Source organism: Echeneis naucrates, chromosome 23 (genome assembly GCF_900963305.1).
Source record: "Echeneis naucrates chromosome 23, fEcheNa1.1, whole genome shotgun sequence".
Classification (NCBI taxonomy): Eukaryota; Metazoa; Chordata; class Actinopteri; order Carangiformes; family Echeneidae; genus Echeneis; species Echeneis naucrates.
Window position 1 is genome coordinate 5,200,235 of NC_042533.1, and position 24,469 is coordinate 5,224,703.

Below are 24,469 nucleotides of genomic sequence, written 5' to 3' on the forward strand. Positions count from 1 at the left end.
AAAGGCATCCGCTCCACACAGTCTGCTCCAAATATAGTACATCTCTATGACAGACGCACAGAAAGAACTAAAAACTTGTACCTGCCACTTTATAGAAACTCAGTAAAAAAACAAAAAAAACAAAAACGTTTTTAGGCTAATGGCTTCTATTAGGAACTTTTGTATTTGTAGAAATTTAGCTTTGCCTTTTCTGTTTCACAATTTTATTATCTCAAAATACTTTCAGATCACTTTGCGTCTCCTGCTGGCCTCAATCTCTTTAACCTGAAGTTGCGGTGGGGTCATTCATTCAGATTCTGACCTCCTCCTTTTATTCTGCAAAAGCAAATTCATTGTTGTATCTTGATACACATTGTGTATCAATATGGCAGGATGAAGACAAGTTAATGCTGCACTTGAGCTTTTCTTTGTCTCTAAGATAAAAAGATGACCATTAAATCCGGAGACGTATTCCTGCTAAATCCTCGCAGACCTGTGATGAATCGTTTCACCCAGCGGCATTTTATTCTAATGCATAAGTGATGCTTTATTTTTTCCATCAAGATTGTTAAGTTGTACAGTAAAATATCCAAAAGCTGCATCGTTTTACAACACCATCTGGTCGTATCCATAAAGTGTCAGATCTCTATGTAGTTATCACTGATGCCTTTGAAGGCCTTTGTGGTTGAGAGGGCAGACTGGTTTAAGATGCTCATAAAACAGTTGTCAGCAAATCAAGTTTGTCACGACTCCTGCACTGTTAACTTTAACACTTATGTTTTAGTCCTTGGATTTTTTTCTTGGCATTATTTTTCTCATTGATGCTAGTTTTGCAGAAATTGTGCAGTTTGTGTGTTTCTGTTTGACACTCGGGGTCACATTCAGCCACGGGGTGATGCAAAAGCTCTCTCGTCACACATTTGTCAATCCCAGAGCTGGTTGCTCACACGGCGCTGTATTTATTCCCTCGTTCACCACCTGAGTTTAGCTCGATTGGAGCAGCTACAGCATGCGAACATTAATGAAATCATATTCTCTTAGTGAAAGTCATTAATCCTGCACTCAGACGTTCCCATACCCTTTATGACGTTGTTTGTCTTAATTTTTTCTTTCAGAAATCTCTGTGGTGGTCCGATTGTTTTAATGGTTTGACCCAGTTGTTGTGCAGATTTCCAGTGATTGTTACTCTGTTTTACTACTATATTTGTTCTTTATCGTCACACAGTAAAACACACAACTGAATCAGCCTGAAGTCATAATACCAGCTGTGTGCCCGTAAACTCAGTACAGTGTTTCAGTCAGGACTTCTGAGAATTTTTTCTCTTTATGTACATAAACTTACAGCTTTGGCATAGTATGAATTGTGATTTTTCTAAAGCACTCAGACAGGAAAATCCTGGCAGACAAGATTGCACCTCTAAATTTATAACTGTACCCTGGAGGAACTGATTGCATGTGTGCTGGTCGGCAGAGTGACCGTGGCCGGGTTCCTGCGGCAGCTGAAACAGGTAAATTCTGGACCAAAGCTGCACCGTAGGAGCACAGAGGGCAGAGTGTGAGCGGGTGTTACTGAGAGATAAGGAGAGACAAGGGAGCGATGCAATATTTTGTGAAGGGGAAGGCATGAAATTAAACGGCTTGAACAATAAATTAACTATTCAGAAAGAACAGATTGACATTATAAATGGAATTAAGCTGACTTTGTCCCTGATCTCAGCCTGCGAAAAAAGAGTTAATCAAACATCATTTTATTTAAGCGCTTGTAAAAGATTCAAACGGTGAAAAGATAATCCTGCTTTGGAAAGATCCATCAAATATTCTCTGTATGTCTGGCTACATTTCATAAAAGAAAAATTAAAATTCGGGGTAAAGAACAGAAAATGATATTTTAGAGCTGTGATGTATATACACAGAAATCGTGGCCACCCCACATTCACATAAACCCTCAGATGGTTTTAAAAGCGTTTTCTCTTTCTCAGCTTCCTGAGTTATTACGACAGTTTCATTTTCTCCTCAAACCCCTCAGTGAGAAACATACTTTGGATTCATGACAAAAAATTTCCTCTAGTGTTGTTTTTTGATCACAACAAATCATTGATTTTTTTTTTTCCCTCCTCTATGCAGCTGTCAGGCAGTCCTGGTAACATTTGCCTGATTGAATAAAGCACCTTTGTGATGGGTGTCTTTCTATTACAAATCCTTCACAAGGCAACATTTCATGGTGTAATTGTTGTTGACGCAGCTTTGATTTGGCTGCCCAGATGCTGTGGAAGGCCCCAAATAATCGACGTTTCTAAGCAAACAATTTGCTGACAACAGTTCTCTGTAATCTGCATGTAACGTCCGCTGGGTGTTGTTTCCACTATGACAGCTTCACATCAGAGCAGAGATTAAACCAGAGGGTTTAGCTTGCAGCTCGAACATCATCACTTTCTCTGCCTTTTCCTTCTTTGCTAAGTGTTCAGGTGCTCTCTCTCTTGTCGGCTCGGCTCCGAGAAGCAATGAGGCAGATCGGGAGAGAAATTGGCGGAGGGAAAGCATGAGAGACGATGGATAGTTTGTGACAAAAAAAGACAGAGGAAGGACATAGATCTAGAAGACAAAGTCGTCTCACCCAGTCCATGAGTCAGCTGACAGGACAGACAGAATTCTTAATTGCTCCCAGAGCATATTTCTTATTCCAACCTTTGGTAATTGGACATGAACACTGGTGATAAATTACTGGAGCCATCTTCGATTTGGTGGCTCTTGACTGCTCCGTGGCGCCTGGAATTAAGACTGACATCTAGAGGGGAGGGACGCTGGCAGCGCTTCTTCGCTTTCTTTGGCTTTCTTCTCAGACCCTCCAGCTTTAAACTCTCCACACATATTGAATGAATGGCAGCTGTCCCTGTAACAATACACAGCTCATGAATAGTCATTTCTGCTTTTGGTTTACAGGGATCATGCAAAGCCTACAGTGTGTGATCAGTCAAGCACACAGAAAGTCATGTCAAGTAAAAGTGCTCCTGCCATGTCTAATTGAAAGACATGTCTTTGAGGCTGAAGCTGTTTTTTTAAAAACACAATTTGAATGTTAAGTAGGTACATTTCTAGCATGGTTAGCCTCTTTCAGGGTAGTTTGCAATAGCAACCTCTGGTTACTTCTTCAGAGACTTTAATTTCAAGGGGGAAAACGACCAGATGATTCTTTGTTCCCGGTGCAGTTTTTCAATTTTGGTCCAACTGAAATTAAATTGCATGGTTGTTTTTTTTTTTGTTTTGTTTTTTTCTCTGTAGTAGAAAAAACAACTATCAAACTCCACTTCCCGTTGTCTTGTGCCTTAGCTTGTTTGGTGTCGCTTTTCAGGCTAACTAGATTAAACGGCCTCACATCTTTTCAGAAAAGGTCATTTTAATGAGTTTGGATGCTGATTTGTACTTAGTGTTTAATAGCACAACTAACAACACACTGCCTGCCTGTGGCTTCAAAGCACACTTTCAGCACAAATCTCTTTATTTTGTATTTCTGCCTTCCTCCTGGTGCTCAGCCTGTCAGACAGCTTCAGAGGCTTTGGAGGAGACTCGAGGCAAACTAGATTCTTTTTCCTTCCTTTGAATACTGAAAGTTTATTATCAATGACTGAAATAATAACTGGCATTTAGATTTCACAGGGACAACAGTAGTTCCAGGTGGACTTTAAATGTTGTGGTACCGGTTAGAGATAGTCAGGGTGTTGGAAAGTACTTTGACTCGGGCCTCCGTGGTTCTACTGGGGGACTTCCTGATTCCAGGAGGGGTGTGGTTGGGAGGAATGGCCTCCCCAAGCTGAATCCAGGTGGTTATTTGTTATGGGATTTTTGTGCTAGACGCAAAGTGCATGTGTCACCAGGACACCCTGGGTCGATGATCACCTTTGTCGTGTCAGCTGACCATATGTCTTAGGCGCTCGGGTGAAGAGAGGGGTGGAGCTGTCACCTGATCATCTGGTGGTGAGTTTGATCTGCTCCCAGAGGAGGAAGCTGGACAGACATGGCAGATCCAAACTTATTGTAAGGGTCTGCTGGGAACGTCAGGCGGAACCTTAAGTCAGAGGGGTCTCAGTGGACCGTGTTCTCCTCCTCCATTGTTGACATGGCAGGGCCCAGCTGGGGCCGTAGGGCCTCTGGTGGTGGTGGCTGCTGTCCGGCTGAAGGAGTTTGTGGGCCTCCTGAAGCGGCTGATAGGTATGACCAGGCCGAGCGTGCTGCAGCCTGCGTGGTTGCAGAGGCAAAAATGGGCTGGTTAGGAGTTCTGGGGGGCCGTGGAGGAGGACTATTGTTCAGCTTTGAAGAAGTTCTCAGACTGATTGGTGCCTCAGAAGGGGAAGCAGTATCCTGCCAACCCAGGGAGTTGTTGACCTCGACTGGGGACATTGTTGGACAGTGGAAAGCATTCAGATAGACGGGAGATTGATCTGAGTAATGTAATGGTGTATGACCACGAAAGAATCCAGCCCATCGGCCACGTTCCCCCCTTTAGCTCACCTGAACCATGTAGAGTCCACTCTTTGAAGTTAGATAAGAATGGAAATGTATTAAGTGTCAAATTCTTCGTGTGGAGATCAGCCGATCTTTAGATTGGCTGGGGGGATCAAGTCCCTCATTTAAATTCAGATGTTGCCCTTCTGCACAACTTGAATAAACTAGCATCCCTTAATGACTGAAACAATCTGCTTTTGTTTAGAAGCAGATAAGCAGAACTGCCGGAAATTCATGATGAATTTTAAACGTTTTGGAGACGATGTTAACCTCTAAAAGTTCAAATCGGAGGCAGCCTTCTAAACGGTTATCTGCATTGCTAATTTCTCTTTGGGGAGGGCGTTGTCAAGCTTTTAGTCAAATACTTTTGCCAGCGTGTTTTACTTTATAGATAAAAGCTTTCACCTTTGAAGGAGTGCTCTTATATTGTGGGACAAACTGTATTTTAAAAATCAAACATCTAAACTCAGATTCTGATTTGACCTCAATCTGTCAGTCAATGACTGTCAATCAGTTTTTAAAAAGATAATTTTTTTGATTAAAAAAAATTGAAAACTAGAAACAAAATGCTTTAACTTTGCTTATTTTTATTTAGCAGATTTTAATAGAATGCAAAGATCCATTACTTTGAAATTCAAACACTGTTTTTTTTTGCCATGGCATACATAGACAGAAGAGAAGAAGATGCCAGAGACAGGATCATAACCATTATTAGAATGTAAACTTCACAGAAGATTGATGATAAAATGCCATATGATGATATCCATAAGTACTGGTCATAAAAGTGTGACAGTGAATAAACGACAAAACATTCCCCACAAAAACATCCGCAAATGTCATCACCACACAGATATACATCGACGACAAAAATAAACTCATCCTTTTTTTTGTCTGTGTGGCTCCACCTACAGTATTTCTCTAAAATAAATCAATTTACACTTTTCAACATATCCTCACATTTACATGAAATTCAGTAGGGAAGCATTTATTTGCAAGTGATCGACGTTCTCCCTCAAGCCTCACAAAGCAAAGAACATGACTGGCTGAACCACAAATGTAAGAATCATACTTATCTTTGACACAGGAAGTCTGCTGAAAAGGGTAACGTGGCAAAAGAAAAAGCAAAACAGATTGGCAATAGTGCAGGCGTCTTGAGCTGGCAGTGGCCCTTTTTGAAAAAATTGAGGATGAATGGCAAGTATTTGTTGAATTGTTTTAGCATAGCTAGCATGCTCTGTCAGGGGCTAGCTGGTAAAAATAACAGAACGCACAGAAGAGAAACCAGGACCGGAGGGATGAAATGCCAGAAAGGAAGTGAGTCAATGCTTGTCGTTTCGTTGTTTTTAAAAATCTTCTGTCCAATGTGTCACTCGCCGTCCATGTTGGTCTTTGGAATGGTGTTGATTGGATGGTCGGTTTTTTTTTTTTTTAAATTTCTATCTTTTTTTAACGGCTGTAACCAAACTCATCAGCATCATCTGCACGGAAGTCTCCGTAGCGCCAAATGTTGAGCTAATGGGAAGACAGAGAGAGATTTTATTGGCCACAATGAAACAAATAACCATGAAGTGCTCCAACATTCCAAACTGCTTTAATGGGATGGCAATAATTTCTCTAGCACATTACATGTTAAATGACAAAGAGCAAAAGGAGACCAAAAACCCCCCACAGAGAGATCAGTGCAAAGGCTGCATCGCCTAATCATCATCATCATCATCATCATCATGGCCATCACCATTTAATCTGACTCCTTGTGCGCGTCCCCATCCAATCTGAGGTCCCAGACTCAAATACCACCCAGTCTATTACTTCTCCTGTTCCATTACACTGACGCTGCTGCATCGTCTCGTAAACTGTCGCATGAGTTTCTCTGCTAAATGTCGCCTTTATCACAATACTATTGGCAAAGTGTGTGTGTGTGTGTAGTTTGGAGCTGTATGGGTTATTTAAATGGGATAGAAATTGTGCGTTTGTGTGGGATGTTTCTTTTCTCGCTCTCAAAGGCATGAGCGCTCAGCTGTTAATGCTGTGATTCATAGCTAATTAGTGCCTGTGCTAATGAGCACTAGTTATTAGGATGAATGAATGAATGAAGCCATTTTTACTTACTGTCATTTCCTGTCTCTCACTCTGCTGCCTTTTTTTCCTCCTGCTCGCCAACACCCTGAGAACATGGCACTAACTCTGATTACTCAGTTCCACCTCTGACTGGCTCATCGTCTGGGTTTGTTGGCTAACCACGGGCTAATACAGCAGAGCAGGAGGGACGGCTTCCTCTAGGACTTTGAGCCATGATGCTCCACAATTACATGAGTAAAAACAAAATAGGATCCAAGACTGTGCAGGCTCTAAGGGTTTTGTGAAAGGCACCTTGGATTTGAGCGAACGCTTTGCTGTCAGTGTCTAAGAAGAAAAACTAAAAAGGGATCCAGACTTTGCTAACAGGCTCCAACAGCAGTATTATTTCTCAAATACAAAAAGGAACTTAATTATTTCCTCAACAACTCAACACGGTATTATTTAGAGTGGTACAGGAGTAAATTGAGCTTTAGTCTGGGAGTATTTGCTGTTGAGGGGTTTGTTACAGCAGTGAGATGGTGATGGACACACAGGGTGACACATTTCTTCATCCTAATGAAGCTCCATGTTTTCCTGTGCAAAAGTGTGCCTCATTACACGCTTGGAATAATAAAGCCCTTCAGTTTTCTCTGGACAGATTTTCTCTGGTTGTAATTTTTCAGAATAAATCGAATAAATATCAAATACCCCCAGACTTAAACTTACTTCTTCATGACAGCCATGACTGGCTCCTGCGTATACCTGGATTAAACTTCCTTTATGCTCTCTGCTCATGTGGACTGGGCCGTGTGGGCTAAGATGAAGCAGTTTCCAGTGGACAGTGTGGTGTCACAGCTCAGACTGGTTTTTTTTTTTTTTTAAACCTTCCTCTCTTTCTATCCCCTCAGCACATTTTCACACACATCCCTACCCCCCATTTCACAGTATGGCCCTGCACAGGCTGTGGGCATCAATCCATATGGGACAATAGTGATGCCAATGTAATGTGTTATATCTTGAGAGGGGGGGGGGCAGCAGGCAGCACAGAGAAACGGCACTCTCTCTTTGGTAGCTGATGTAGCAAAGTAAATACTGTTGGAATGTATTTCTGTTTTAGCAGCATTAGATTTTTCTCAGACAAACTATGATTACTAAGTGGAGGAGGCAACAGAGAAGCTGATGCAAACACAGTAAGACGGCTGTCTGGGATGCAGAGACTTACCCTGGCACTTTTGGCAGATTCTTGACTGTTCAGGTACTCTGTCACCTAGAGCAAAAAGACACAAGGCGTTAGCATGTCACATCACTGCCCTGCATCGCATTTTTGAGGATGCATTCTTTACAGCTGCTCTGTCCCAGGAGACATTTCTTTCACCTGCTTACATGGATTTCAAAAGTTCACTTTTTTTCCCCCCAGAGGACACTGACTTATTCTCCTTATTCCTGTGATCTGAAGATCAACAGGCTCAAGATAACACACAGAAATGAAACAGTTGTGTCACTGCAGGGGATGTGGAACACACAAACAGAAGACGGAAGCATACGCAGCGACCAACATCACATTACAGCTCACTGTTTGGGGTCATTGCTTCACCCACCATGGGCAGACGATCACTTTGTGCTGGCTGAACGCTGCTTTATAGCAGCACTTTGTAATCAAATGTATTTGCTGGAAGTCTTAAGGAAGCTGCTGGTTTAAAGGCGGAGGGGAGATTTACCTGTGCTGAGCTCTGTGTGCTCTCTGGGTGGGAGTGAGACGGAGTAAACACAAATAAAACATTCAATTCAGAGGAAATAAAACACAATGAACAAAAACAAGTTTACATCGTAAAAGCTCGTTCTTTCCCTTCAAACTCAAAAGAACAATCAGTTTCTAATCAAGAAGAGTAAGAAGAGCAGCAAATCTTCCAATCTGAGAAGTTGATGCCATTAAGTGTTCAACATTTCTACCTGAAAAATGACTTCAGCAGGTAATAAGTGAGTTCACCCACTTTGGTAATCCTTTCAGCTTCAGTCTGATCTCTGACCAGTTTGTAAAAACTAACGTTTGAAAGACTTTCAGTGCTCTGTGTCCATCTGTCTATAGTTGTATTGTTAAAATAAAACTTTCAGGTTTGGTGCAGACTCAGCTGATAAACTTTCTTATTTCTGCTCATGAATGTGATTTCTGACACAAAAGTCTCTTCCCTCACATAACCACAACGCTTAAAGTTCATTTGTTCAATATAAATGCATCTGTTCCTAACATTGTGAGAGAACAGACAAGAGTCAGATAGAGAGAGGAAGTCAGTGTGCAGCGTTGAGCATTTGACTGTTTCTGCTACAGCAGCCAGTTAGCCTCACTGAATGAAGCAGTGATGAGTCATAGGACAGGAGGTGGGGGTGAGGTGGGGGTGGGGTGGGGGTGGGGCCATGCTTAGTCAGATAGGTTCAGTGGAAGTGGACATATGGATCTTGGAGACCCTCTGAGTGGAGCTGTCCTCCACCAATACAGTGTCAGAGACGAAGCACACAGACAGACAGACAGACAGACAGACAGACAGACAGACAGACAGACAGACGCTATCTGAAAATGGTGGAAGTGTAGCTCTGTCAGATTTGAACAGCAGCTTGCTGTGAATTTGAAGGTGAGTATAGTTTTCTGGATTGTGATTAGAGGGAAATACTGAGCTAACAGTAAAAGGAAAACTGCCTCAAAGAAGACGACAGTTAAAAAGCGATTATATTCTGCACCACATTTTGTCACTTATTATAGAAGCAGATGAGCTCTCTTTCACAGTCAGACGCACACACACCCGAACAAGGCTGCCAGATGTTAAAACTGTCGAGTGTGGATTGGCCTTGAGAGTTTAATTGCTTAGCTAGGTTGTGCACATAGGTTGATTTGATAGCTGCGCAGCACATGGCACGGCCAAGATAACAGACCTGCCGCTGGATTGTGCTGCCACTTTGTCTTAGCAAGTACACGTGTGAGTGTGTGGCTGGAGAAGTGCAGCGGCTGCGCAAACCATCCATCAAAGCCATCTAAAGGGGAGGCTTTTTGGAAGGCATTAGGATATGGCATATTTGTCCCATCAGGCAGATGTCACCATATGGAAGTCCCTGCCAACGATATTTCACAGACAAAAGGCCAGCGATGCCATTTGGGCTTTGGGGGAGTGCTTCTCTCTTAGAGCTGCACTTGGACAGTTAGAGGGAGCTAAAACGACGTGTAATGGCTTTAGTAAAATTCAATGGCCAAAGGAGAAATTACATTTAAGAGAAAAATGACAAACTAGGAAAAACTCGACTTTAAATGTATTCCATCGACTCTGCATCTGCATGCAAAGTCAAGAGCTCTACAGCACAATAGGCACAGATGATGGCTGCCATACTGGAACTATAACCGTGAGCCGTTTTGTGCTCTGGGAGGGAGGGAGCCTCCCCTGGCTCGCCCTCTTCTTTCACCGTGCTGAGAACTGCTCAGTGCGAAACAACAACCAATCAGTGAGCACCGCTACACCGATGATGAACAGCTCCATATAACCAGTCCCGGATACTACTTCACCGGCTTTTCTATCAACTCCAGCAGTGAGGCATAATGGCTCATTTACAACACAAACAGAAGCCTAACTAACATGTGGATGGCTTGAAGTGGAAACAGAAATGAATGTTTCATTTCATGGGAAACAAGTCAAACAAGAGAAGTTGAAGGAAGGAGAATGTAACAGAACAGAAATGTTCATGAAGGAAAAGAAAATTCAGTGTTTGGAGGGGGTGAGGGAAGGCAGTGGGTGCCAGCGTGCTTGTCTGGATGACCCGACAGAGCTCACATATGTCAGACAGATGCCATATTTGGTGAGCAGTGGCAGAGATTATGCTGTCCGGCTGAAGAGGATGCTGTGTGTGTGTGTCTGTGAGAGAGAGAGAGCATCTGCAGGCTGCCCCAAAACTACTCTAAGAAAGTTGAACAAAGTCAATTTAGCTGTAATTACACACCAACGCTTTACATTTGAGTGAATTTGTCATACTATATTGAGACAAGAAATGAAATGATGCTCCGTGCACATTTAAAAAAGACTGTTTACGACTACAGAAGCTTGTGGGTGCAGCTCTAATAAATCAGATATGAAGAATTATCTAATAATTAATGATATAATTGAATCAATCTGCACATAGCTCAAATAATAAGTAAGATCACCCCAGTTTGATAGTAGATAGTAAAAAACTGATAACAGAAAATTAATATGTGGAGGTCACAGCTCATTATAGCACAGCAACACAGATCAGATCAATCTTAGGTCACGGGGGCTTTAGTGGAAGACCTAGTGGGTGTACTGTATGGAAGTGTGTTTTTTGTCAGATGAACAACAGGTGGTGTGGGTCTGGTGTTTTGGCAGTGTACTGTGTGTCTGTCTAGCTGTGAATCTGTCTGCCTGAGAGAGAGAGAGTCCGTATATTTCCCTCTGCTGGCCAGCATGCCATGCCCAGGTGGTGTTCTGGGAAGCATGGTGTGAAAGTGATGCATCTGAGCAAAGCTAACGTTGCAGCCTTCTGACAGGTTGTGCGCGTCTGGTGCGTAGGTGAGCTGTCACTTTTTTGATTCCACAGTGAGTTAAAAAAAAAGCCAAAAACGTTAAGTGAAACTATATTTTTTACGGCGTGTATATGAAGAGCACTAAAGTTTCAGCAGTAGGTACGCTCTCTTGGTCTCCGCTGCAGCGATGTCGGCTGATACAAAACTACTTGAGTGGAAAGGAAACAAAGAAGATCGTCCTCCATGCATGTTGAGCTTTACTCATAGCTTACTAATAGCAATGACAATCAGACACACAACAACCAACTGCCTCTAACTCCCGTTTGCCAGCGTTTCTTTGTTGTTGTGTTGCTTTAGTTTTTTTCCAACATCCTTTCTCAATCCTCATTACATCTCCTTTCATTCCCCCTCACCTGCCATCTCGCTCTCCTTTTTACCAAACCAAAGCAGAAAACTACACAAGACAGGTTCTCTTCAGAGCGTTTGTTGCAACACAAAGCCTTTTATGTCTGTAACTCACACCATTTCAATCTGAGTGTATTTGGCTGTGCAGTGGATTTGTTCTCCTAAGAGACATTTCTCACTCAACATACCACTGCATGAATACTGCATGGCAAGCAGAGAGGAGGTCAGGGGTTTGGTAGTCTCTCTCCAGGCTTATGCACAACTGGTTGATGGGAACGGTTTGTCACACATCCACACGGCTAACCAGAGAGACGACTCTTGAGAGTTTTTCGTGCGTGTCTGAGGGACACAGGAATTACAGCATGTTTGAGAAAATGGAGCGTTAAAAGTGGCGAATTGGCTCATTTTATAAGAGTAAAAGTATACTAAGCCGTATTTGAACCATTCCTCTGTGAAAGCTGGAATAAACCTAAAACTACGACAGCTTCATGTATACCTTTGTCCCTGTCTGAGGTAAACTACAGCCTGTTGCATGCTGCCCCACCCAGCTTGACACAGAGTTAATGACACACATGATAAACATGCACAGACAACTGCTGGGATAGAAAACTCTCCAGTGTCTCCCAGGACCGCTGGAAAGAACACAAGTCTTACGAAAACACAATTGTATCATAAAAATGCACCTCACACACACACTTATTTTATAGACTATGTAAAGAGTTTGCTCTTTTTCCCCCCATTATCCATTCCTCCACTTCTGTGAGGTCAAAGCTCAGAATAATGTAAGTTTGGACAAATTGCTTCTTCCACTTCCCTGCTGTCTGCCCTCCGTGCACCCACAGGGCATTGGATCTGCAATTCCATCGGCAAAGGGTGGAATTGTTGGAGAAGTGGCGCGTGTCAGCTAGGACATGTCAGGACGGCCTTCAGAGTGCTGGCAGCGGGGGGGGGGGGGGGGGGGGGTGTAGGAGAGTGAGGGCAGTCAATAACAGGGGAGCAGAAAATGTCCATTAAAAGGTCCTATCTCCAACTCTACTTGTAAATTAGGCATTGAGCCATTGGTGAGAAACGGTCATGCTGTCACAGCCATGAAGCTTATAATTGTTTATAATATGCCCTGTGGTGGTATTTGGGGATGAGGTCGGGGGGGGGGGGGGGGGGGGGGGGTGCATATGAGCTGTGACAGGCAGGCGTTGGGGCTGAACAAGGAGGGCAGTGACCTGTAAGTCAGTCACTCGGCTGTTTGGATACTAAAAGCCATTTATAAATGAAACGGGGAGGAAATTTTGTTTTGGGGTGGAGGTAATAGAAACAGGATCCACCATGGCTACATCAAGGTGAAGGGGCTTTCCACACCGCCTGCTTTTAATTTCACTGGAGTCATGGGAGTATATAACACATTGTATTGTTTCTCCTCATGAGGGTCGCCCACACATGTACTGTGTTTGTCATGGCTTTCTAAGGACAGTCCAAAAGCAACAGCAGCCGTATTACTACATGAAACATTGTTTGCCCTGGAGGCCTCATTTTGTTACCCTGTGCCTGCTGTATAGACACATCAACAGTCCCACGAGGGACATCATCAGTGTCCAAAGCACAACCTTAACAGTATGGTGGCAGAGGACTACATCACATAACCCACCTTGCGATAGTGTATGTGTAGCAAACAGCACAATTGTACTTTGATAAATGGAACAGCCCATCCCTGGAGGCATCCTGTGTGTGTGTGTGTGTGTGTGTGCGTGTGTGTGCGCGTGTGCCTCTTTCATGATTTCCTGTATGGATTTCCCACATACAGCTGTCGGTGTGACTACACAACTCAGCACGCCATTTTGTCTTCATCTATGCTTCCGTCCCCCCATTAGCAAAATCGCAGCACATTGCAACTGCTTTGCTATTAACCGTAAGAGGGCCTCTGACTGCAGGCAGTCCAAAAAAAAAAAAAAAAAGAAATCCCAAACAGGCAGTTGGGAAAAAAAGACACAAATAAATGGGGAAGGGGGGAACAAAAAAACCCAAACAAACAAACAAACACAAAAAATGCTGAATTTCTTGTGAGCCAACACTTGAAGGCTGCTGAAAGCTGCTTAAAAGTCCTCCACTCCATATTCAAACAAGGAACAACAAGGCCTCAGTGTGAATACAGTGAGTAAGATAAAGGAAGAAATAAAACTACATTTCTCAAGGGGCTGGTGGGTAATTAAAGATTCCAGGACTCATCTGTAGTCTGACTGTCAGGGAGCCACCTTGCAGCTGTTTTTCCAACGTCTGCCTTCAGCTCTGTCTCTCACACAGACACACAACACTGTGACATTTTAACAAAGATATTAAGTGTCTTCACAAACATTTGTCCAAAGTGTGTGAAGACTGTTACTACAGTGAAATCCTCTTGGTGGGGAACATATTGGAGAATAGGCCAAAGTCGATACAGCAATTGCTGTTGGTGATTGAGAATAATTGTGCTGGCAAGGGAGTGACAGACACTTCCATGTTTGTAATTGACTTCTAATTAGCAAACAGCAGATTATAAGCTTGTAACGCTAATGAACTTTGGGGGCTAGTACTGTTGTCAGTAAGCTGGGGTGACCGGGTGGGACAGTTAGCGCTCGATGGCCCACCCGAGTTTGAATCAGTTATGTTGTTGGTGGCTGCTGACAGGAAACAACTGTGAAAAGCAGCAGAGCACAAAAGATTGTGCTTCCAAATACACAGACATCTTCCAGTTAAGTAGTCATGACAGACTCATCACATCTGGGTCTGCACTGTTTGTTGGTCAAATATAGCTGCTTCAGGCTGCTTATGTACCCACTCAGGTAGACATAAAAAAAATAATAGTACTTCTAGTTTTCTCTCAGGTCCACTGCCATTGTCAGTTTCTCTTTCAAATATCACCAACAGAAATACAGTTCTATCGTATGACATTATTTTAAAAAAAGAGCAAAGCATTACTTTCATCACAGTGTGGGTGCACAGGGCAGAATTGCCTGACGCAAGTGACAAATAATTGCAGGTAACAGCATTTAAATCACAGCTCATTATGAGGCCAACATGGGGTCTGAACTGAGCGCATCGGCACTTAATACCTGGAGAATATTGTTCATCATGACACAGCGCTGAAAGCCAGAGTGTACATTGGCACACGGAAAAGCCAAACAAGCCACCTCCCTAACACGGTCTAAAGAGTGCTCAGGCTCATTTTGGATAACTTGAATAGTGCAGGCTTGGGGAAAAACGCACTGGAGAAGAGGGAGGAGATGTGAGTGAGTGAGTCTCTCAGTGAAGAAAAAAGTAATAATGACAAGTACAGTGAAGTGATGGAGTAATGTGCAGAGGGCGGAGGAGCAAGAGGAATGGAGAGTACCGAAGAGAGCAAACAAGGAAGGAGTGATGAAGAGGGCAGAACTGAAAAGATAAGAGGCAACAGAAGAGAAGGAAAAATTGAGTGATGTTGGGAAACTGGTAAAAACAAGGGCAAAAAATGGATGAAAGCAGATCCTGAACAATGAGCAGAGAGAAGTGCGTTAGAGAGTGTCTGTGCCAAAGTGGCAACCTGCCACTCTGGCAGTGGATAGTGGATGGTGCCAGGACAATTTAAGGGCAATTTCAGGTCAGCTTAGTACATTTTCTGTGCTTGAAGTCAGAGAAGGCAGGAAATCAGTGCTGAGGACAGAACAAGAGAGACAAAGTCTAAACGTGCCATTATGTGATCATAATAAGTGAGGACAGCATCACTGCGCAACAGAACAAAGAACAACCTGAAGGACCTACATGTTCATACTCTTCAGTCTAACAAGTTCATGTTCCAAAAACAGAAGTTCTTGAGAAAGACTCCATATTCAAACAAAAAATGTCTGAGTGGAAACAAACAGAGGAAGAGCAGATGGACAAGCAAAGCAGGATTTAAATGGATATGAAATATGATACTCTGGCCAACAATGCCTGGCGTACTGTAACTACTTTATATATTGTAAAGGACATAATGTTCCCTATGTTTGTAAAGCTGCGCTATCACTCACTAGTGATAATCTAAATATCAAAGCCTCCTGCTATGCCAGATGTATGGCAGATTAAATTTTATTCTGTGACATTAAAGCTTTTCATCAGTGTAGATGGAATAAGTGCATGCACTCAGCACATGTGATGGATAAACAATAAATTCTAGAAAACCAGTCATCGGTTTAATAGGAATACCTAAAACTAAGAGCAGCAACAGATTCTCCTTCATGAAGTCCAGGGCTCAGTGTTTGTTGAAACACGTTCTTGTATGTTCATGTTGGAGAGTGCAAATGACGGTACTATTAAACAGTGCTGCATTACACAGAGAGGTTTGTCTGTTGCTTCACATACCCTCTTTTATTTGGATGGCTGGACGAACTAACAGGAATACCTGTCAGTGTTATACAACACGATCTCAGCAGCATCAGGGATTCCAAAAAAAGACAATACAGTTGGATCGATGCCCCCTTAACACAGTTACAAATAAAAACTGAACATTGAGACTGTTGTGAAGGTTGGATTTCTTACCGGACTGTGATATTAGACTGCATTTTGACTGAAAACTGACAGCTGAAGTACATGAATGCTGTAATTCTTTTTCTAATGTTGGTCTGTACATTGGGGTCATTCATGCTATAGGACAAATTATAGGACTTAAATCTGATGCTTTACTGGCCATCCATAACTCCAGGTCAGTGTCAGTGTCACATAATCACTCACACTGTAATTTAGCCTACTGTCTTCCCACCCACCTCCCACTCCCTATGCTTCCTGCCCTCCTCTTAATACCCAACTTCCCTTCGGATACCAGCAGCTGGCATACCGTCATCTTTTCCTCTGTCCTTCTACAATGACTGTTGATCCTTTGCCATGATACTTTGGTGTTACTGCAACAATAGCTATGCGCTCCATCTGGTGTGCAAAGTGGGCATCTATGAGTGACGAGTTTAAGGCTGGAAGAAGCTTGGGAAAAAAGAAATAAACCCCCCAATGGATGAATACCCCTCTCTGCTCTCCCTCTCCTGGGACAATGCCATTCTCAAAGACGTGGCGTTAACCTTCAGTGCACTTATGACTGACTATTGATAGTTGCTGAAGTGCCAGTGAACATTACAGCCCATCTGTTATGCAATGCTTAGCACTACAGATTACAATGACTGTGTTCCAATCCTCTGGAATGGATAGTGAATAAAGAATAGAGCCAAAATAGAACAGATATGAAGGACAAAAGTCACTCTACAAGAGGCTGATAGTCTGGATGAGGAAAAGAGAAAAGAGGAGAAAAAGAGCTCAGGGTGCACTGGCTTGGATACTGCACTGACAAAAGCTCAAGGGGAACTTTCTGTAAGATGAAAGCACTTGGGGGCACAGATCCAATGATCAACAAAAGGTCATATCTTGGAGCACTTTTACTTCTATTTCCTCTAAAAGATAATGTTTACAATTTTTGTACAGGCAGCAGCTGGACTGCCTCTGATAAATATTACAGCCAGAAATGGACCTTGCAAATAAAATGATTCTAGGTCATCTCTTGTATATCAGAGACAAATCAAAGCTGCAGCAAATGAAGAGATTAAAATGTAAATGCTTTCATTCAAAACAGGATAAGCAGCAGAATCCCACAGTGCAGATCAAATGGAGACAGGTGAGAGAGAGACAAATAATCAAAATAGTTTTGATTCTGGGCAGAAAAGACTGCTTATGTGCTGCAGTTAAACTAAGTGAAGCATTATTTCCCCCATTCAACTGCCTATAAAACATCACGAGTCTAAGGCGACATCTTTAAACCCAAAAAATTTAGGAAGTAATTAAAATTGAAAGGTAGTAATCAGAAAATATTGGTTGTTGCAGGTTGAACTGCAGCTATCGATTACCTTTTAAACCCAGTATTCTAGCAATTATTTGATTGTTTACTCAAGAAATCGAACATATGATTTTGATTATTATTATTGTTATTACAATTATTTGTGCATTAGAAATAAGGAGAAGAAATGTTTTTCCCATGTATAGGTGATATAAGCTGGTCCATCCACGTCAAACACAAGCAGAGCATGTTGTATAATGTCAGTAAAATTAATTAAATGAAGCTTTCATTCAACAGAAATTGCTTTGCTAATTTTTTGTAATCGACTCATTCGAATTGCTTGAGTAATACAGCTCTGACTGCAGATAAAGCCAACCTAACAAAGCTAGAAGACGAAGCATTTATTATTACAATAAAAAATAAATAAATAATAAAATCATAAATGATATTATACTTTTTCATCCCTCAGCTTTAATACTCAACCAACACATTCTGAGAACCAGAAGCTCATTTACTCCTTTCCGAGGTGTGAAAATTGGCCTTATAACACATCGGCTTGCTTTTTCGGAGTGGGAAATATGGAAGATCTTAGCGTTGGCTGCGAGTTTGGAAGCAGACTCGATGGGTGAAATCAACAAGGAAAGGCTGCAGAACTTAATTCAGCACTCTCGTAAGAACATTGGCAACACTGCAGCTTGTTAAGTTTTCTCCAATCAAAATATTCGTCTGTAACCAGCGAGAAGGGGGCAACATACTGGAGCCACAGCTGCTGAATACTAATGAGAAGCCATTTGATCCAGAAAAACCTAAATCTGTGATGTCTATAAGCCCATTAGTTGTATGGCTGGGAGGTTTTAATCACTCGTCTTTGTCTATAAGGTCCAAAGCCCAGAGACTGCATTATGGTCCCTGGCTACTCTTTCAAGGTCAGAGGTCAAAACACTTTCACAAAGATGCACAGTGGTTTATTGATGAGAAGGCGGAAAGTGCTTCTATCAGTGCTGTACAAAATGAGTTGGTAACTACCCGTCTCCACGTGAGTGAATAAATTATGTGGAAGAAATGCATACAAATGTCCTCTTCTAATTTGTATAAATATACATTTTGATGTGTTTAAAAATAATTACACTGCGGTGGACACATTTCTCCATTCCTTTGTGCATTGTCAATTTTTAAATAAACAGAAGTGACTAATATCAGGGAGTTGTAGAAGCAGTAATTGCAAATGAAATAAATATCCTCCATTTTTCTTTATCTTTCAAGTACAGAGTGGCTTTGCTGGGCGAATTAGCATAATGAGGGGAAAGTAAATGAGCAACGCTTCATGGTTTGACAAAATGGCTGCCATCTGCAGGAAATTGTACTGGTGTGTAAATGTACATTGTGGTGTTTTGAATTGACAAGTTAGGGGAGGTTTAATGTCTCACGCACCTCAGTATTCACTTTATACAACCTCCAGGCAAGTGATGTAATGAAACTTTTCATTTACCAACACCCCCCCCCGGGTGAAAAAAAAAAAAAAAATCTATACATGAGGGAGTGAGTGGGCAGAGCTGTGCAGCCATAGACGTGGTAATTATTGGACTGTCAGACAGCCATTGGTGACATATGAACTTTTTAACAACAATGAACACACAATGGGGGGACATTTGCAAATGACAATACTAAACACAGCCACTGTGGTTAAAGTTAAACAGCAACTGCAAATATGTCATCCACTGACTACTCCAAACAGCAGCACACGTATTGAGCCATACTTTGCATTTTGACAACATTTGGAGGCAACGAAAAGGAAGCAAGAAGCAGGTAGTGAAGAATAAGTAATGCGTTAGGACTGTTAGTCTGATGGCATCGGAGCAAACAGTCAGAGCTGGGCTGGAAAAGAAATCTAACATGCACCGCAACTGACAGTACGACGTGTTCAATAAATTCAGCCTTTCTCCAGCAGACCCCAACGTTTAATACTAAAAATACAACGTACGTCTCACCCACAGTACAAGCCAGTACAAGCAAGCGTCTGTATTGTTTCTGACTGTGGATTCAAGCCAAAACTGCACTGTTCCACAAGTTTCGCTGATATAATTACCCATGACTGGTCTCAAGTCCCAGCGAGACCAGAAAGTGTCATTAATTTGGACAGCGACGGAAACAACACAATAAGCCAAGTAATCACACTAGACTTCAAATTTTAGACTCCAAGTAAGTCATTACTTTAACTGCACTCTCCAAATAACTGCTGTCTTTTCAATCTTTTTACTCACCATCTTCTGCAGGTGCTTTTCCTTGCGGACGTCCACCATGACCAAGCCCTCTTTGACCAGGCCAAGGCCAACGTCGTCCTTGGTGTCGCCAAACTGTATCGTGACGAATGGGCAGGTGGCACCCGAGTACTCCACATTCAACAGGCACTGGCTGTTCTGGATGTCTCGCACCACACAGTCCACTACGTCCGCACGGGCATCCTCCTGAAAAGAGATAGAGGTTGATAGGCAATGGGATTAGGAAGAAAGGAGGCAAGAGACGGAGAGGAAAGAAGGGGGGAAAGAAAGGTAACGAGATAATGGAAAAGACGGAGAGGAGGGAAGGGCGGAAAAGCATGAAAGGTGAAAAGGATAATTAATGTGTTATCACAGATTACGCCTAAACAGATACACACGAAGAGACAATGCAGAGGCTGATAAAAAACACATTACATATGCATGAAGCTAAATGAACGAACTATCTTTTGGGGGAAAATCCCCTTTAAAAGTGAATGTGGAGAGGCTTTTAATGAGCTTGTTAATGTGGTCAGTAACAAAACGATCACACGTGTCATTCATCGGTCATTTGATCATTCAAACAGCAATCTGTCAGTCATGTCTGTCACTCATGACCCTTCAATGCGCTGAAGTATCTGACTCCCACCTGCCCTCCTCCTCTTCCTTCTTACTCCCCAGTTGGTTATCTCCCCTTTCTTATTTCTAACCCTCTTGAAAGTGAAAGGCCAGCATTTGATTGGACGCACGGTGGAGAAGGAGGTGTAACAGCTGCGATGCAGTGCTGACCTCGTGACCTCGAGTAGTCGGAGCGAAAACTGAGGAAAAACAAGAGAGCCGCATCCTCAAAGGCAGAAAGACACCAAAAAAAAAAAAAAAAAAAAAAATCAGTCCCTGGCCATCATCCATCCCTCCCTAACACCATCCATCCCTTTGCTTCCCTTCTTTCTTGCCCTGGTCTTGTCTCCATGGCAACCCCCTTCAAGCTAGCTGCCCTTGGGTATGTGCATGTCTGTTGTGTGTGCGTGTGCGTGTGTGAGAGAGCGAGCATGTGTGGGCAGAGAAGCTTGTTCGAGGCACAAAAACTAAGGGCCTTTTTTGTCCCACTCTCCCCCTGGTCAGCTTGTCACAGGCACTGCAGGGGAGCTCAGGGCAAGTGAGAGAGGGATGTGAGGCAGAGGAAGAGTTTGTGTGACAGAGAGCACGAGAGAAAAAGACAGGGAGAGAGTATTACAGAACAAGAATGTGTCGACACTGGTGAGAGGGCAATTCAAAATTAATGAGAGCCTTCTAGTGACCCCTCTCTTGTCAACCAAGTGTGCAGAGCAAACCTGGTTAAAGCACTTTGAGACATTAACAACAGGCTGAAATATTTCAGCTTTAGTCACTGTGAATCATAATTGGATGTAGAGCGATAAAGTTTTTTGTTTTTTTCAAATTATATTCAACACTGAGCTAATTTTACAGCTCAGTCCCAGCATTAATACTTAATACTTTCATGTTTCCTTCATGAAGTCTAAAAACTTTTTATAAACAAAGATTTTATTGAAGAAAAAACTAAAAAATACAACCCAGACCTCCTGAATGTATCATTGCTCAGTTTGCACAGTTTAATGAATTCAAGAAAGATCTGATTAAAAATATATGTAAAGTATTCAGTGCTGACTTTCGATAAAATAGAGGCACAACAAAGTATTGGAAATCAATATTCACTTGAAAAAAATTCATGCTGAGGACAATATAAAAAAATAACTTAAAATATGGAGATCAATAATAATCACATTTTGTTTACATCACTGTCTATGTGAAAAGGTTACCGTTAATGTGTTAGAAGTGATGCAAATGAGAAACTGGAAATATATGTAACCTGGAGCAAGTGTTTAATTTCATTTTCCCATTTGTAGCCAACCAGTGCCATCAGGGAGTGGCTATTGTGTGTCTGGACTGTTTAATGTGGTGTTTTTCAGAATTTATTCTGTTGTTCATCTTCTTTTTTTCTTTATTTTTTTAACCAATGCCATCTTGGCAGAAACCACTTTCTTTAATTAGCTGACGAGGCATGATATTAAAAAAAAAAAAAAAAAAAAAAAAGCGGCAGGGTGTCCTGAATGCAGGCAACTCAAAGTTCACAGCATGGGAAATAAAAGCGAATTTAAGGTGCCGAAGGTTTCTTGCTGGAAGCGGGTGATGATGAGGACGGTCACCTGCTAAGAGAGTCAAAATTGGTGTTGCTTTCCACCACTGGAGACAGCCCCTGGAAAGTGAGAGTGATGCCTTAGCTCCCATGCCCCCTGCTCAGCTCACAACCTTTCCCCTCAACTGAACTACGACGACAGAGCTGGTGATGCCAACAATGAATGCAGCAATTGCAAAAAACTTAAAAATAGATGCCTCATATTCTCCTAAATAAATAGCATAATTTGTTAGAACAATAAAAAGTAACTGCCGCAGTGAGATGGCATGGAATTAGCATACTGTGCAGCATCTACTGTGGAAGTTACACATTTCATTTAAGATTGTTTTTCCTACAAATGCAACCGACCAGTAAGAACACATTGCAATTCTGCAATTTCTGGAAGATATTGCCCCTTTTCGGAACATCTTGTATAGCTGTGCTGAAAACAGCAGAATGAGCTCATCCTGCTGGCTGAATTTTGGTGCTCAGAGAAGAAAGCTTTAGAGACTGACTATAAAACTCTGTAACTTCTGAAGACAGACATTTTGGTTAAAGCATCAGGTGGCAGGTTGGGAGACAAAGGTAACAACCTTTCCTGTGCGCAGCAGCAAAGCCGCAGTGCAAGTGGGGCACTGTGCTGTCAGCGTGAGTGACAGTAAAAAGCTTCACACAAAGCAGACGGCAAACGCATGAAAGAGAAAATAAGAAAATAGGCAGATCAAAAGAAGGGTTAGACATATACAGAGTGACAGAGAAAGAGAAGAGTGAGAAGGTGAGGTGTAAGGTGCGTGTCAGCTTGCAACATGTGGTAAAGTTGTGTGTGTGTTGTGTGCACATGTGTGTCTGGGGGCTGTAAAGTGTAGGTGATGCCTGCGTCCCCCAGGTTGGACCAACAGATGGACCACTTCATCCTTCAGGAGCCTTCAGGAGACACTGACTCATGAGGCAGGTGACAACATGCATCCAGGCGCTACAAGCTCACAGAGCCACATCTGCACTACTGAGCCACTGCGTGAGCAGAGCTTTGATAGACATGGACGTCAGGAGGCCGCATTCTGTTTGGAAAATAGTCTGATATTTGAGGATATTCAAAAATACGAATAATACCGCAATAACACGACCAAATAAAGTATAAATTCCATTCAGGTTCCATTCAGGTACATGAAAATTTAACAAATGAGCCTATGCTTTACACCATCAACAGGTCACCACCTTCACCATTTTTCTAATTCATGAAGTCAAAAATTTGATTTTTAATTACCTTTAATGAAATGGCTCTAAGTACATTTATAACAGGCTCTAAAATTACCATCACATCAAGTCAAATCAAAGGCTGAAACTATTTCAACAGATACCTATTCAAAAACAACGTCTTTGGAATTAATGTCTGCTAATTCGTTCTAGTAACACGTGACATTACCATCATGCATAGTGAGCCAAATCCCCTTTAAACTGCCACACTCTGCACGCACAACGAAAACAGGCACATTCCGTTTGTATCAACTATTGCTGGATGCTGCCAACTCATGACGCTACCAATGGCTTGACCCCCTGACACTCTCAAAACGCAGTCAGCCACACACGCAGATACAAACACTCACTGGGGGTTGAGTAAACACTCTTGGATGTAAACAAGAAGATTAGACTTTCAGAGAAAACAGTAACTGGTGCTTGGCTGTTGGATGGACATTTACCCACAAACAGCAGGTTCCTACATCTGTACAATATATGGAGCTTTGGTCGCAAAAGAAATAATATATGCATGCTATCAAATTGTTCATAAAACATTAATGTCTTTCTTTCTGATACTGTGTCAATTATTTTTTTTTTTTTTTGTAACCAGGTAAATCAACAGCTTGGTGTTTGTCATTGCTCTGTCAGCTTTGTACTACATACATTATGTATGAGCACAATTTTCACACTCATTCGGAATGAAAGCTCAACACTGTGTGTCAGTTATAGACTTATAACCTTGTGTGATACGGGAAACTCAAACAGTTTTCATGTCTTCCTATGAAAGTCAACTTTCAAAAGGTGGCAGAACTCAGCATGAGACTGAAAAAGTTGATATCTCAAAGTTCATTTTGAAGCTCCACGCGCATGCCTGTGTGTGCACTTACGTCCTGTGGGATCAGGATGAAGGCGAAGGCATACTCGGTGGCCTGTGCCGGCAGGGTCCTGGTGCTGAAGGCAGGGGGCATGGGAGCCAGACGGGTGGAAGACACAACTTCTCTCTGAAGGAGGATGAAGGATTGAAATCAAACCCAACACAGAACACTTTTCAAGACCGTCTGCATGGTGTTGATCTATGCAACCAAACACAGACACACATTTCTCACTCAGGCTGTAATGCCATGTGCAAATATTGTTGCTGTCAAATGTGGGTTTGTGGTTTAAAACATTTACTTTTAGAAAAAGCTTCAGTTTATGAGTGTGAGCTTTTGAGACCATGAAGTGAAGCTGAACAACAGAGTGTTTGTTTGTGATGACTGTCTAAGCAAACAAGACAGATATCCATCTCTTGCAACATCAGCTGTTAAAGAAACTGAGGGAGATGTGGGGAGAAATGTTTGTTTAAAACAGATACAGAGAATAATGTAACTGAGTTGTTGTGGTTTTATGATGAAAGTTTAATCCCTGAATGTCTGACATTCCCAAACAAAAGACCACTCAAATTTTTTATTTATTCTCTACGTATTTCTACCTTTTCTTAATTCCAAATAAATTCTGCATTCCATACACCTAAACCTCCAACAATGATTACAGAGTTTGAGTGTGGG

General features: G+C 42.2%; 1 protein-coding gene across 2 annotated transcripts in view; it reads right to left on the reverse strand.

Moving 5' to 3' along the window:
- Positions 1–5,841: 5,841 nt before the first annotated feature.
- The window catches only part of snd1 (staphylococcal nuclease and tudor domain containing 1), a 151,100-nt gene continuing 132,472 nt past the window's right edge, over positions 5,842–24,469 (reverse strand). For both annotated transcript variants that reach the window (XM_029494835.1, XM_029494834.1), the window contains exons 21-24: positions 23,810–23,923; positions 19,520–19,723; positions 7,760–7,804; positions 5,842–5,991 (exon numbers count right to left, since the gene is read on the reverse strand). In XM_029494835.1, coding sequence (XP_029350695.1) covers positions 5,926–5,991; positions 7,760–7,804; positions 19,520–19,723; positions 23,810–23,923 — 429 coding nt within the window. In that variant the 3' untranslated portion in view covers positions 5,842–5,925. The remainder of the gene's footprint in view (positions 5,992–7,759; positions 7,805–19,519; positions 19,724–23,809; positions 23,924–24,469) is intronic.